The 14,849-nt window shown below is 40.9% G+C and overlaps 1 protein-coding gene across 2 annotated transcripts in view; it reads left to right on the top strand.

Annotated features, from left to right (window-relative positions):
• Nucleotides 1-14,796, top strand: part of wfdc1 (WAP four-disulfide core domain 1) — a 28,256-nt gene extending 13,460 nt beyond the window's left edge. Inside the window, exons 2-7 of one of the 2 annotated variants that reach the window (XR_005992320.1) lie at nt 8,502-8,697; nt 8,831-8,914; nt 9,291-9,431; nt 11,890-11,949; nt 12,039-12,101; nt 12,183-14,796. Coding sequence is in view for 1 of the 2 variants with exons in the window: in XM_041794886.1 (XP_041650820.1) it covers nt 8,502-8,697; nt 8,831-8,914; nt 9,291-9,431; nt 11,890-11,940; nt 12,039-12,100 (534 nt within the window). In the remaining variant the exon portion in view is untranslated. The remainder of the gene's footprint in view (nt 1-8,501; nt 8,698-8,830; nt 8,915-9,290; nt 9,432-11,889; nt 11,950-12,038; nt 12,102-12,182) is intronic. The other variant, XM_041794886.1, reaches the window with a different exon arrangement.
• Nucleotides 14,797-14,849: the final 53 nt, after the last annotated feature.

The following is a 14,849-nucleotide window of genomic DNA, read 5'->3' as shown; positions in this document are numbered from 1 at the left end:
AGGATAGAAAATGGATGCACTGTCAACAAAAGGCATTTGGGAGTGTGAACAATTCTGCTACCAGGGGGCTTTCAATCATAACCATAATAACACAATATGATGAGTGGGTGGGCGGGACTCTTTGGGGGAGTTTCTGTGTTACAGAGGTGAGTTTGCGTGAATGAACTCACAACAAGTGGCAGCCTTCACACAATGACACATCCTGATATAGTCATAGAAATGAGCAATTATCCTTCTTTTTGGGAAATATTTGAGATAAGACTTCTATTAAAATATATGTATATCATCAGAACTGTCATTTGTTGAATTAATATTGTTGTTTCAGCACAGAAATTCTACATATTGTAATTTTCAGTTCTAATGGGTAACAAGCATTACTCATTAGCTCCCTGGTTAATAACTAGTTACTCATTCATTGCTGTGTGACTGAGCCATTTATATGTAAAACTACTAGCAATTTGACTCAAACCACTTGAAAAGCTTTTTTCTCAAATTTCAAATACTTCTCTTTTTGTTTTTAATTACACAAATTTATCACAAGCAGACTCATGATGAAATGTACCCTGGACCCTTCACTGCCAACAGTACATCACATTTACACACTTAATCACTGATGGTTTGAGGATTCAGTCAGCAGTAACATAGCTCTGCACTGCTGGGTTGGAGCAGGGATAACTGATGGGCCACAGAAATCATTCATCAGAGACTGAGCAGATCCCTTTGAGCCACTCAATTCTGTAAACAACATTTTTCTACATATTGACAGGTATCTGGATGATAAACCTGGCAAAGTTCCAGCTGAAACCAAGGGAAACACTTCAACTCCATCATGGATACTGCATTAGAGGCACTGTAGGGCAGGCCTGTAGTCTGTAGTCGTGGCTGTCAATGGAGAAATGTTGCTCCAGAGCTACAGTGACATCTATGAATGAGGGCAAGACAGCTGGCTGTGATTGGATAATGACATAATGACTACAACCGTCTCCTCTTATCTCACATCCGATCCTCTCCAAAGTCTCCTGCTAACGTCTCCTGCTGAAGGTCGAGTGTGCCCTTCCTGTTTATAACTCTGTGAGAACTCTTTATGAGTTTTCCTGCACATATGACAGCAGCTTGCATGTCTTTACCACATCCATTCTCTAGTCTTTCTCATAAATAAGTCTGCTTCTTTTAGCAAACTTTTTCCCACTTTGCATTTCCCCTCATCTGTCACTCAGCTCTTACTGTATCTTCACTCTCCAGGCCCCTCTTGTCTCTCTTCCTCTGCCGTCATGTCTTTGTACACCAGGAGCACCGCCATGCTCCACATCCTGAATCTTATCACACTATCCTGCTCTCATCTCTCTGATGTCCCTCGTTGTTTATTTACCCTCCTGTCTGCTGTAGAGACACTGCCAGCGGGTCTGCGTGTGATGTTCCTGTCTATCCGTGGGCATGTTTTTCCTAACCCTCTCTGTCTGACACACACTTGCTGTCGTTCCTCCAGCTCCTCCATGCCTCCCTCTCCATTTCTCTCTCTCTCTCTCCGGTGATGAAAGAAGTGGCACAAAGGTGGCTGTTACAAATGATCCTGAACTGCTCTTTTACTCCCTCAATCTGTTTTTCCTGTAGCTCCTTTCAGTACTCTTGCTCAGTATTTTTTATAGGGGTTTTAACTGCACTGTGACCAGACTGTTCATGGTTCAATGCAGAGATCTCAGACAGATTCTGAGATATTTTCTTGCCTTTGCACATGCAGACAGACAGCACACACAATCCAAGAAACACACTCTTGGCCTGGTTACCTAAGAATGAATTACAGCTGCTTAAAGCTCCTAAACTGAACATCATATGCTCCCATTGTCTTCTCTGTCATAAGGTCTAAATTACAGAGCATGCAGAACCAGTGATGTTCAGGCACAAAGGCCCCAAGAAGTTGACCTGCTCCATGCAGTTTGCCCTTGTTTTGGGTCCTCCTGTTGAGAGAAGTGATCTGCATCATTACTCTGCACATTTGCTCCAGTACTGATGTAGAACAGCTGATGATGAGTGGGGAGGGATTTTTATCCAAGTTTGTCTTGATGTAGCTAGCACCTCATTTCTCTCCAATGATGGCACAGGTCCAGTCCATCTCTGAGAAGAGTTCTGATATAAGATAATAAAGAGGTAATACAGCGAAAACATGTGGCTAAAACTACTATAAAGCTTCAAGGAAATAAATGACAGTATTCACTTTTTTAGATGTAAAAAATAATGGTTATTTTTTGTCATATAGCCTCTGATTTTTTGTTTTATTGTCGTCGTCTGCCACATTTTGTTTATTTTTACTCATGCACGTACCCACGAAACTATAGAATTATAATTTCTGTCTGTGGTTTTCTATGGGTACCCATCTGGTGTAGGACTCTACCCTTGGCCAGACTCTGTTCTATTTGTAACTTTAACCCTTTACCTCTTGTTTTTGAGTACCAATTTCACCCTTGAGACAGAGTCACAAGTGGTATTGATGAAACCTTTCCTTATGAAATGGGATGACCCTGTAAGCTGCAGATGCGTCATCACTGGTTGTTGATGGCATTAAGATAAACAGACGTGACAACATGACTTGATATTTGCATCAATAAAAAGAGACCATGCATCAAAACAACATTAAAATTAAAATTTTGGTTGTAAAAAATTTGTATACTGCTTTTGACTCTTGAGAAGCCATCTTGCAAATGATTCACAAAGCATTCTGGGACTTTCCCCATATCACATGGTTTGAGCATGCCGTTTAAAGATCTCTATGTAAAAGATCATGTGACCCTCACACTTTTGCCTAACAAGAATCAGGACAGCTTACACCTAGCAAAATGCAATGCTAGGGCTAACTTAGGGGCAAGGGGTTTATGGGGACTGAGCCTTAGACCTTACCTTGCAAAGCAGATGAATATGCCTGTTTCTGTGTTTCTCACTGGCAAATTCATCTTGCAAAGCTCCCGAATCATTTGGGCCCGGTTAGAAAGTGACAGGACCAATCAGCGTCGAGGGGCAGTGCTTTTGGGTGCGGTGGAGTCGTGACGCAAGCAAGCAGTGACAAGAGGCTGGTGCAACTATGGTGGAAGATAACAGTGTGGATGCTGCTAAAGCACCAGTTTTATCAGAACTTGACAAGATTTCTTCATTAAAAGAAGAAGAAAGAACAGCAGTGAGTTGTTTTCTTTTCAAAAATGACAAAAGTTGTGTACTGACATGTCTACAGTCACCATGATCCGCGTTACGTAGTTATGGAGTTTACTCCTCGGTAGCTGTGCATGCACACCTCGATAGTGGCAACAACATCACGTGTTTTGTTGCTCTGATTGGCCTGTAAAGATGTGAGTGACAGAGCTTTCATCCAGTTACCCTTCGAGTTTTTTTTCAAAGGCTCTGCCCTTTCCCAAACGCTGTCTATGGAAGGTTTTCCAGATGGATGTGTGAAACAAATCCATCTGGCGTGTCAGGTTACTTTAGACCCTCAATGAACCATCCAACAACTAAGCTATCAGCTGCCAGAGCAAGTTATTGGGTCTTTAAAATGAACACACATACAGTGTGAGCGATACCAACGCAGGGCCAAACATTTGCTTTCGTTTTTCTGGTTGGTTTGTAGGAGCTTTCAGTGAGCCTGCCAAATAAACAGAGCAGCTTTAATGGCCCAGTGCAGCCCACAGGCTCTAATTAGTAATCTACAAGTAACACCGATGTCTCTCTCTCTCTTTCTCTGGGACACCCCCGCAAATAAATAACGGTGACTGCAAGGTCAGAGAAAGTCACCCACACACGACTACAAACAGAACCATTCAGACAAACAGAGCTTGCTCTTCAAAGATGAAGCTCGTGCAAATCTTTAGACAAAATGCAGCTCTGTAACAGAGAAATAATGAGCTATTAGTTTTGACATTAAAATGATGGGAAACATTTGTCATTCATGGGTGGGAAAAGAAAAAGAGTTTATGATCCAGGGACGCTTAAAGTTGGTCCTTTTACACTTTACTGTTCTTCTGTTTGGGATGTTAGACCTGCCACTAAAGTTTTCTTCTTATTATGGCTGTTTGTAGTGAGAAGAAAACCATGAAAGCTCATGAAACTTGATCTCATTGCAGCATGCACAAAAGCAAATCCAGTACATGAGAAAATATGAGTGAGTGTTTAGTTAGAGGCCGAAGTGTTTCTTGGGATTTGGTTGAAATATTTCCCATGTGTAAATAAGCCAGAACAATGAATAGCTTCTTACTGTGGCTCAGAACTTATGAAATATGAAACTAACACTTAAACACATACACGTCCAAAATGCTCAGCAGGAATCAAAAGAGACTTGCAGCTTGGTTAAACTATTAAACCACAGGGGCCATGGCTGTGATTCAGATCCCAGTATTTTATCCTCTGCAAAGCATGCAAGAGCAGATCTCTGCAACACTGCAAAACTATTGTGTGCATGCACTCACAAGCAAATGTGCATGTGAGTCTACACTTGAAGTTGCCAAAGCCACCAAAGAGTGTGACGTGTGCCTTCTCTTGTCTCAGGGGCTTGTGGCCTACTTTTCTCCTCTCTTCCTCTTCTTGCTGTGGGAAATGTTTGCTCCCACACTGAATCACCTTCTCAATCCAGGTCAAGACGTTAGCAGGCAGGCATGCATACTAAAGCCAACCCTTCAAGCTTTCGCTGTGTGCTGAGAGGTGATAATAAAGATGCATTGCTACCCTCTAGTGGCAGGAGCTTGTATAGGAGCTTTATAACCACTGTTTCACTTTAGGAGTCTTTTTCAGTTTTGCATCCTCTAAGATCCTCCAAATGATACTAAGCCTTGTGCTATCTTTTGATTTTGTTCCCTCTCTAAGTGACTCCTGATTCATATCTTTACTTGACCGGACAAGAAATAGACTGTTTCACATATCCATGGCAGGGGATGTATCTTACATCCATCCATGCATTACTAAATAAAGAGTGTTTAAGAGGGGCATAACCTTAAAAAGAAAACTGGGAGGGTGATTGGCCAAAAATTTGGTCTGTAACATTCATATTGAGGCAATCACAGAAACAGAACATCTGATGTAAAAATGCATGTGCCCCAGGGAGTAAACTACATAATGCAAACTTTACATACAGTCTATACTGTTGCTCACTACCAGTGGAGCCAGTTGTTATAGCAACAGCTCAAGGAGCTGAAAAACATCTTTTCCACTGAGAAACCTTTTCAGTGCAGATCTTTGCCTTTCTTTCAATGTATGAATGAAATCCAGTTCTGATTAAATTGCTGCTATGTTTGGATCTGTTGTGGATCACTGTGGTAGGGTATGGCTCTGCTGGTGGGACTGTAGGACTGACATATTTGCCAATGAGTTGGTTAGATCCCATGTGCAGATGCATCTTGCAAAGCTCTAATTTGAAACTTTTGTGCTTGGAGAATGAGGCAGTAACTACAGGTGAGGTTTAGTTTTATTGTAAGCTGGAAGACATAATTTTAGGAGAAGAGCAAAAAACACACTGAAAGCTTTCTTGGTGGAAATTGTGTTTTTGCTTTTCTGCTGACCAGCTTTGGCTTGGCTTTGTTTCACTAACTGACTTCACTAGTGGTGAGCAATCATGGCAGGACCTGTGCACATGCCGTGTGCATGCCCACTATTAGTGCTTTCAGACAGACACGGTTCTGGTTCTGGCTCCATTCTGAAGTCTCAGAACCGAGTGCTTTCTGGCAAACCAGCCCACCTTCACACCAGGTTAAGCGAAACCAAAGTGGGAGGATGCGATGGACATGTATCACCAAATCCAGCTCCACTTTTGCCCAAGTCTTTCTTGCTTCCTTCTTCAGTTTCTTGAGTTTATTAATTATTCAGTCTGGCGTTCAGGTAAACCCAGCCTTTGCCATCTCTTTTGCAAGTTTGGCATATAACTTCTTCTTTGTACTACTCTGCAACACCACCTGGAATTCTGTGGATGCCCAAATCGCAATCAAACATTATGTCTCCTCAGCGGACCACTTTTCCTCCATTACTGCTCTTCTTCACAACATGACACGTCCACTGATGATGTCACGGTTCCCGAGGAAAAACCAGCTATTTTTGGTTCCAGCTGAGAACCAACTTTTAAGTTCTGAACGCACCAGCGTTTGTTTCAAAATTAAGTTTGGGAACTGGAACTGGCATGAAGCCTTGCTGGTCTGATAGGCCTATATGTCACAGATTTTGTCACTCCGTCACAAACACTGGTTGGCCCGTAAAAGACAGACAGAATAGTCATCCAATCCCTTCCCAAAGAGCAGTTGACCAGCTGTATGTGAAACATGTCCCATGTAATCAACATGTAAAATAGTCTATCTTGTGTGTCAGGTTAATTTGCACTGACTCAGCTTTAAAAGCTTGGTCCACAACCTGTTTGATCTAGTATTGTGCCTTACTTCTGATTATGCATATCACCCAGTTGCAGTAATATCAGCACATAAAAAAATTCAGTAAGATGCAGAGTGTATCTAGGGCAGTGGTTGTCAAGGCGTCCCCTGGGGGGTGCCTCAGATCTTCAGGGGAGGCGCTGAACCATAAACCTGAAAAAAGGTGATTTGCTTTGCTAACCTCTGCTGTGCATTGAGCAAAATGGATAGACTTATAGTTACTATAGGGACTATGTTTCTCAACCCTCAACCAAGGAGCAAAATTGTTGCAAAATACCTTTGCAAAAGCCACAATCTAAGAGGTGAAAAGTGGCAAAAACAGCTTGAAGTAGCAATAAAAATAGGTTTAAGGTGGCAAAATGGTCAAAAAGCAGCAAACAATGGGTGAAAAGGGCAAAATGGGGAGAAAAAGTGGAAAATGGTCAGAAAGTAGCAGAAATGGGTGAGAAGTGACAATAAAAGTGAGTGGAAAGTGACTTAAATGGGCAAAAAGCATTCAGGAGTGGCAAAAAATGGTCAAAAAAGATGAAGCAAGTGGTATGTAATGGCAAAGGGTAGTTTAAATTGGCAAAAAGTGGCAAAAAATTGTTTTTAAAAAAAGGGCAAAAAATGGGATAAGAGTGACAAAAATTGGGAAAAAGTGGCAAAAAAAATGTGAAAAAGGGCAGAAATTGGGGGAAAAGGGCAAAATATGGGAAAAAATGGTAAAAACTGGGAAAAAGTGACAAAAAAAATGTGAAAAAGGACAAAAATTGGGGAAGAAAGGGCCAAAAATGGGAGAAAAGTGGTAAAAATTGGGAAAAAGTGGAAAAAAAATTGGGAAAAAGGGCAAAAATTGGGGGGAAAAGGGCAAAAGATGGGAGAAAAGTGGTAAAAAATGGGAAAAAGTGAAAAAAAGACATTGCAGAAATGAGTTAAAAAAAGTGAAAAAGGGTTATTTAATGATGAAAGGTAGCTTCAATGGGCAAAAAGGTAAAGAAGGGACAAAATGGGATGAAAGTGGGAAAAATGGGGAAAAGAGACAAAAAGAAGTTGTAAAATGGACAAAAAATATGAAAAAAGGGTATTTAATGGCATTATGACCAAATAAGAGGGAAAGGCAGATGTTTAAGTACAATTGCAAACCAAAATATCCAAAATATATTAATGTTAAAAATGTTTAAAGATTAGACATAAATGTTTGGAATGTTGTTGTTTAATTTTTTTTTTTTTTTTCAATTTGAATCCTTTTTGTGGGTGGGGGTCCACCGAATTAATAATTTCTTCTTAGGGGAGGCTCACTCTCCCACACTTTGAAAACCCCTGATCTAGGGTCTCTCAATCAAAACAATTAACTCCAGTAGAGATGAGCGCTGGTTTCAGCAAATTTCACATAATGAGGGGAAAAAAATTGTTAAAAGTGTTAGTCCTGGTTAGTGCTACTCACAAAGCATTCTGGGATCTCTCTGCAATATTTACAGCTTTTCTACCTTGTTATGTGAAATCTGTGGAGGTTGCTGCACTGATCATCGGTCCTGTCTCTATTTGACCTAGAAAATGCACAGTCATGATGACCTGGGTTTTACCAAACTCCCGAACAATGGCAGGAAATAATTGTGGTTCATCAGGGCTAAACATGAATGAGATGCAGCAACAGCTTCCATTAGCAGCTCCCACCACATGGAGCAGACTTTCATGTAACACCCAGTCGTTCCATGGCAATAATAAACAAGTCGTGTCTAAAACTAAAATAAAAACCACAAAACATTGATTTTTTTAATGAATATAGACATTGTACTGCAAAATCTCCACATATTGTAGATTAAGCAGCATGAATTAAAATTGTATACAGTCTACAGAACCAAGCCTACCTTAACATTTATTTGTTTTATGGTGCTCCATGTTGCTTAGCATCCATGTTTAATCATCATCTAAGTTTTTATAGGTGATCCCCTGCTGCTGATCATTTTTAGTCTCATACTGGAACCATTAGCAGCTTTTTATTTTCCAAAAACCGCTACAAACATCTGTTTATATAAGGACTCATTAAATAGTGGGCTCCCTGTGTGGTATTAACACACCACATCTAAACTCTCATTCATCTATCTGATATTTGTTTCTTGATCTCTCTCCCAGGACTATGAGTACCAGAACCACCCCCAGTCCACACAGCATCAGAAGAATGACCGGTGCCCACCACCACCACAGATGCTGCCAGAGAGAGCGTGTGAGGTGCCGGGCTGCCGCTCGGACTCTGAGTGTGAACGCCACAAACGGTGCTGCTACAACGGCTGCATCTACGCCTGCCTGGAGTCTGTCCAGCCACCACCAGGTCAGAGCAGGACTGTTGGGAATAAGGATTCAGAGACAGTAAAAACTTAGTCCTAAATGACTTTAAACAAACTCTTCATGAAAAATATTTATTAGTATTTCTCAGATTTGTGTATACATGTGTTTGTGAACAGTGTTGGACTGGCTGGTGCAGCCTAAGCCTCGTTGGTTGGGGGGCAATGGCTGGCTGTTGGATGGACCTGAAGAGGTCCTGCAGGGTGAGTACAAACCAAGACTATAAAAAATGGATGCAGTCTGAGTGAAATCCCCCACTAGAATCTGAAGATGACTGTTGAAGAGCCAGCCCATAGCAAAAAGGAATCTCATTTTGTCTTTATTGTGTCTTTTTAGGTCTGTTTTTTATATCTTAAGGGACTCTAAGGAGAACATAATCAGAAAAAAAAGACAATACTACTACGACCTTGTAATTATCTCATTTTTGTCTCATAAAAGTTCGTGAGACTTACTATATAGGAAGTCTATAATCATTATTGGAGATCTTATCTGGATGGTTTCACATTATAGGGACCCAGGTATGGATAAAGAACAGCTGTGGTTTCCTTCATGTTAGTAATTTGTGTGTTTATTTTCTAGCTGAGGCCTGCAGCACCACAGAGGATGGAGATGAGCCTCTCCACTGTCCCACAGGATACGAGTGCCACATCTTTAACCTAGGAAACCCAGCTGCTGGCATCCCTAACAGAGGACAGTGCATCAAGCAACGCGGCAACTCTGGTATATAAAATTACAGCCTTGTGGTTTCAATTTGGCTTTCAAGAATTTAATACACACTTTTTAATCAGCTACATGTGCAAGGTCTTGACAAATATCCACAAAACACTAACATGTCCTGGTGTTTAACACTCAACAAACTCAAGGGGGAAATCATCAGAGTCAAGTCAACAAACAGTCTGTTATGACTAACCTTATGAACGAACACAAGTTGGACTTGGTGAGAGGATGCAAAGGCAATAAAAGTCTCCTGTCACCTCATAAACTTATCTGAGCAAGGCAAGCCCATTTAATCCTCTGAGCTACATGTAGAAGAGCGTAGATGGCTTCTTAAAAAGTGATTTTGAAAACTCTCATGGTAGCAGGATGGACTTTTTTTTTTGCCTCGTGAAAACAATCTTCGCTCAGGTCATGACCCAGGTGGTTGCCATGGTAGCTTCTTCTTTCTCCTCCTTGGCAGGCTTGTAAACCAGCTACATGCATACATGCATTCAGACTGAGTACATACGCAAGTGGGCCTGGGCATGGATGGAGCAAGCCAGCGGGAGATTTATCTTCTTTATACCGATACCACATGAGCACTTCCGTACTCATAGGGATATAGAATGTTTACCTTTAATTAAAACATTTTGACTGGGGTGACTTGAGATTTTTCACAATTTTAAAGGGTGCCTTGATAGAAAAAAGCTTGAGAAACACTGCCTAAACTAATCTCTTTTTTTATTTGGTCTTAATGGAGCTTCCCTCCAAAGACTGTGCTCCTGTTAAGCTTGGCAACCAGGCAGCTGGCGAGTGTGAGAGAGCCTACATGAAAGCAACACTTCAACAGTTCTGTTTTTCTAGTGCAGGGTGTTCAACAAGACAGCCAGCTCAGCCCACCACACACTAATAGATTCATTCATCAACAACCAGAGTCTACACTCTCTAAACTCCAAATGTCACAGTCAAACACAACTTGAGAGTAAAGAGGCTGAATACAGCTAGCTGTTAGCTAACTGCTACATCAACTGCAGTAGAGACATTGGTCTTAAGCTTAATGTTCACTGTTTTCACCATGGCTGTGTTTGTTGTGCTTCCTCCTTCAGCCAGTTTTCTTCCTGATTGGATATCACTCTAACCTGACATGCCAGATGGATTTGTTTCACACATCCATCTGGTTAACCTTCCATAGACGGCGTTTGGGAAAGGGCGGAGCCTGTTAAATAAACTTGGATGAGGGTGATTGGATGAACGTTCTGTATGTCACATCTTTATGAGCCAATCAGAGCAACAAAACACGTGGGGTAGCCGCTACTGCTACCAAGGAGTAAACTTCACAGAGAATTGCATAACGCGAACAATGGTGACTATAGACATGTCAGTACATGACTTTTGTCGTTTTTGAAAAGAAATTAACTCACAGCTGTTTTTTGTTCCTCTTTTAATGAAGAAATGTCGTCAAGTTCTGATAAAACTTATGCTTTAGCAGCAACCACGCTATTGTGCTCCACCGTAATTGCACAGGTCTCTTGCTTACGTCATGACTCTGCCACACCGGAAAGTACTGCCCCTCATCGCTGATTGGTCCTGTCAATTTTTTTTGTGAGATTTATTTTTGGGCTTTTTCGTGCCTTTTTTAGAGAGGGGACAGTGGATAGAGTCGCAAACAGGGAAGAGAGCGGGGAGAGACATGCAGGAAGTAGTGCCACGGGCCGGATTCGAACTCTGGTCGCCTGTGTACATGCTGCGCGCCTTAGCCACTGGACTACCAGCGCGCTGGTCCTGTCACTTTCTAACCAGGCCCAAACTGTTCAGATGGGAGCTCTGCAAGATGGATTCGCCAGTGAGAACAGAGAAACGGGCAAATCCATCTGCTTTGCAAAGTTAATATCACTCTCTTCCACATGGCAATCCACCAAGTACTAGCTTGGCTGTCCTCTGTTTTCCCCCATAACACAGGATTTCTGATTCTTAACATTGAACACTTTAAATATTTACAATTTCAAACTGGGGGCTGCCTTGATCATCTTCCAATTGGGGAGAGTAAAATCACTCTTGGAATAATTCACTGCACCACAAAAATCTGACTGACTTTGGTTGGAAGTTGTAAATCTGTCCTAGAATCAGCCTGATTTTCTTAAAGTGTTTACCTCATTTCAGGCACCAGGAGAAGGAGACAGGAAGCTTGGCAGTGCCAGCAGCTGTCTTCGAGCCTGGCTGGCTCTCTTTTGGCAGATCACATACTGTCAGATGCCAAGTTTCTCCTATTAATAGGTTCATAAATAATATACAAATTGGAATGACCTAGCAGCACAGAAGACCAACTCAATTTATGATGTTTGCCTGGAGCTGTTGGCAGAAATATAAGAATCTAAAGATCAGAGACTTCCTTCTTTGTACTTTATGTTCTTCTTAGCAAGAATTATAAGTGGTAATTGTAGGATGTGAAGATTCAATGTCATTATGGCCTTTTTATCTTCAGATGGACGTGGTCTGAGGCACAAATACTTCAAGGACTACAAGGATTACTTGGGTAAGTGAGGTAATGTGGAGAAACTAGAGAACCAGCACTATGATTAACCCACAAATTGCACCAATCTGCCTGATATTAAGATGTTTTTTCAATGACAGGTACCGGTTCTAACAACGCAGTCGGCTATGAAAAACATCATCACAAGCATCTGCAGGGATAAAGTATGTTTTAGGACACTTTGAGCCATAATTAAATCCTCATTTTGGACAAATCCTGAAGTTTTTTTATCTCTTTGTTCCCAGATCAACCCTGACCTCAGCCTGACCATATCACAACCTCAGACATCAGCACACTTCTCAATCTGCTCTCATCACAGATCCAGGATCAATTCTGACCTTTTTTTACTCCTACATTGGCTACCTCCTCTTTTTAAGGCCTGTCTCACAGTCGGTGCTAACGCTAAACCCTTTAAAGGACAATCTAACAAACCTACAGAAAATCAACCAAAGATCTGAGTGCTTCTTTCTGCTTCTCTGTCTGTTGTTGTGGAGCGATGAAGCAGAGGATGATGATGGTGAAGCAGAGGAGAGGTGAACAGGGTTTGCACCAAAGCTGTCCTCTGAATGTCTCAGAAGGAAATGAAGCAAAACCCAAGCCTTTTTATTAATGTCATGTCATTGCTTTACAGCCCTCTTCCTCCTTTCAGTGCATTCTTACTCTCTCACAAACTCGCTCTGCGTTTCTACGGCCAGTCAGCAGAGAAAATCAGAACCATGTGGCCTCTTACTCATTCTGTCTCTCTCTGAAGGAAAGTGTTCAAATTTCCTGATGTGAAATCTGGAAGGTTCCATAGGAAAATAGGTCAAATTCCAGCTGAATTGTTCTATATCTTTAAATTAAATCCAAGTGTGGTTTTACAGTCTAACAATAGATGTTTATCTTAACACCCTGGCTTAAAGAAATGGCTTCCATGTTGGTGTTCTGATTGGTTTTCAATAATTGGATCAGCAAATTAATGCCACTTAATTCTCCTGTGACAAACTTTTTTAACTTTTTCATTTGGCACCCCCATGTGGCCAAATGTCTCTGAACTGACCTTATCCTCTACAAGTGTATTATGACAAAAAAGTTATCGTTTTCTTTAACGAAACAAAATGTATAATTTCTGCACTTATAGGACTTAAAAAGTGACCATTTCTATATAATGCGGCTTATTTTTAAACTGAGATCTTACAGACTCAAAAAAAGATGTTTCACCACTACAGCAAGAATTGAAACTTTGCAATTGCAAAGTTTTTTGTTTCCAATGTAGAAACTCCATTGGATGATAACAGTTTGCCTATAGGTTCTTTGTAGCAGCAGAGAACTCCTGATGGGGGGCAGGAAGGGATCCCTGCATGGAGAAACACTACCAAAAAAGCCATGGTTTGAGAAGTTCATGACTTTGCCAAACATTCAAATTGCAAAAAATAAAAACATCACTTATTCTTTAGCTACTTTTGTGTCCCAAAAGTAGTGAAAGATTCAAGCAAATTTAAAAAAACAACCTTGTCAAAATTCCCAGTAAAACGGCAGCAGACAGGAATGATATAAACCTCCATCTAAAGCCTAGATGAGCGAACACTAATGTGTGGTCCAGTTCCACAAAGTGGTTTGATTAAGTGCAGTTTGCCACAGCTCAGCACATTGTACTGATCTTGCCTGTGTTTCCTCAGCTGATGTCTGTCCAGTGTCACTTGTTATGACGGTAAATCCGTCTCTTTCCAGAGATCCAGATCATTTGGCTCAGCTCAGTAGAGCTGCTTGTTTGGCTCCCAAACAACTTTTCATTTCGTAACAGTTTGACTTTTTAAATTCAGATTAAATAACAACTATACATGGAGGAAAGGAAACTGGCAATCAAATGGGAGCTAGCTACTGTTGCTAACATAAAAGAGCCGTTTCATAGAGCCAGCTCATTCATGAACAGTACATCATCACTGGTATCCAGTTGATAGCACATCCCTGTTTCAATTAAAAGCATGTTTGTGACTAATGAGGATTTTGTGTATATCCAAGGGGTTCAGCTAGCCTCTTAGCTCAATACAAGACTCCCCTTGACTCTTATCTCTCTTTATCGGACTGGACAATGCTAGAAGGTCTGCAGAACTGAATAGTTAGTGATATTTATCGCTGCCAACTGTGGGAATAAAATCTTTTTTTTCTTTGTAGAGGGTAGGGATCATTATCAATGTATGTAAAAAAACCTTACAGTTGCATCATCCAGATTCATTTAGAGCTGTTAAGTACTAACTTTCCTCTTATCCCAGCTATCCTTGGCTACCCCCCACTTCCTTCTGTTTTGTCTGGTATTACTTTCATTCTGCTTCATAAACAGTTAAAAACTTCTCACAGGAGCTTTAAGTAGGATAAAATTAAATAGTAACTCAGGAAGCTTAACTGAGACACAGTCAAGGATTTTGATCTCATCTGGGATGAGGAAAACCTTGAAAACCCTTAAAAACAGCTAGGCCTACATGTTTGATACTGAACACATTGAGTTGGGTGAAAATTCCTCTAAGTTAACAGATTAACAATTACTAATTAGTTATTTTTCTATGTTTTAATGATGTAACTACAAGCAGTGTCTATACACTGTGGTAATTGACTGATGTGAGTTTAAATAATCACTGCTTTACTTCTTAAACATTTAAATGTTTCTGCACAAAGCAGACCTTTAAATCTGGTCAGAGACCTCCTGTGTTGTTCTCCAGCTTCTTTACTTTAGTCGACTGTTCATCATGTTCTCAGTTCAAATGGTGCTACATTTCATCACTGCAGAATAATAAGCTGGTCACTTAATAAGCTGATGGTGAAAAACTAAAGCTGTTCTACCATTCACTGTGTGCACAGATCAAGTGATGTCTGAATGTTGCCTCTGACTGGTGCTGCAATGTTGCTCTAAATAAAACACATTGTTAGAGTCGATG

This window comes from Cheilinus undulatus, linkage group 9 (genome assembly GCF_018320785.1).
Source record: "Cheilinus undulatus linkage group 9, ASM1832078v1, whole genome shotgun sequence".
NCBI classification, from domain to species: Eukaryota; Metazoa; Chordata; class Actinopteri; order Labriformes; family Labridae; genus Cheilinus; species Cheilinus undulatus.
This window is presented reverse-complemented; position numbering and strand designations above follow the sequence as displayed.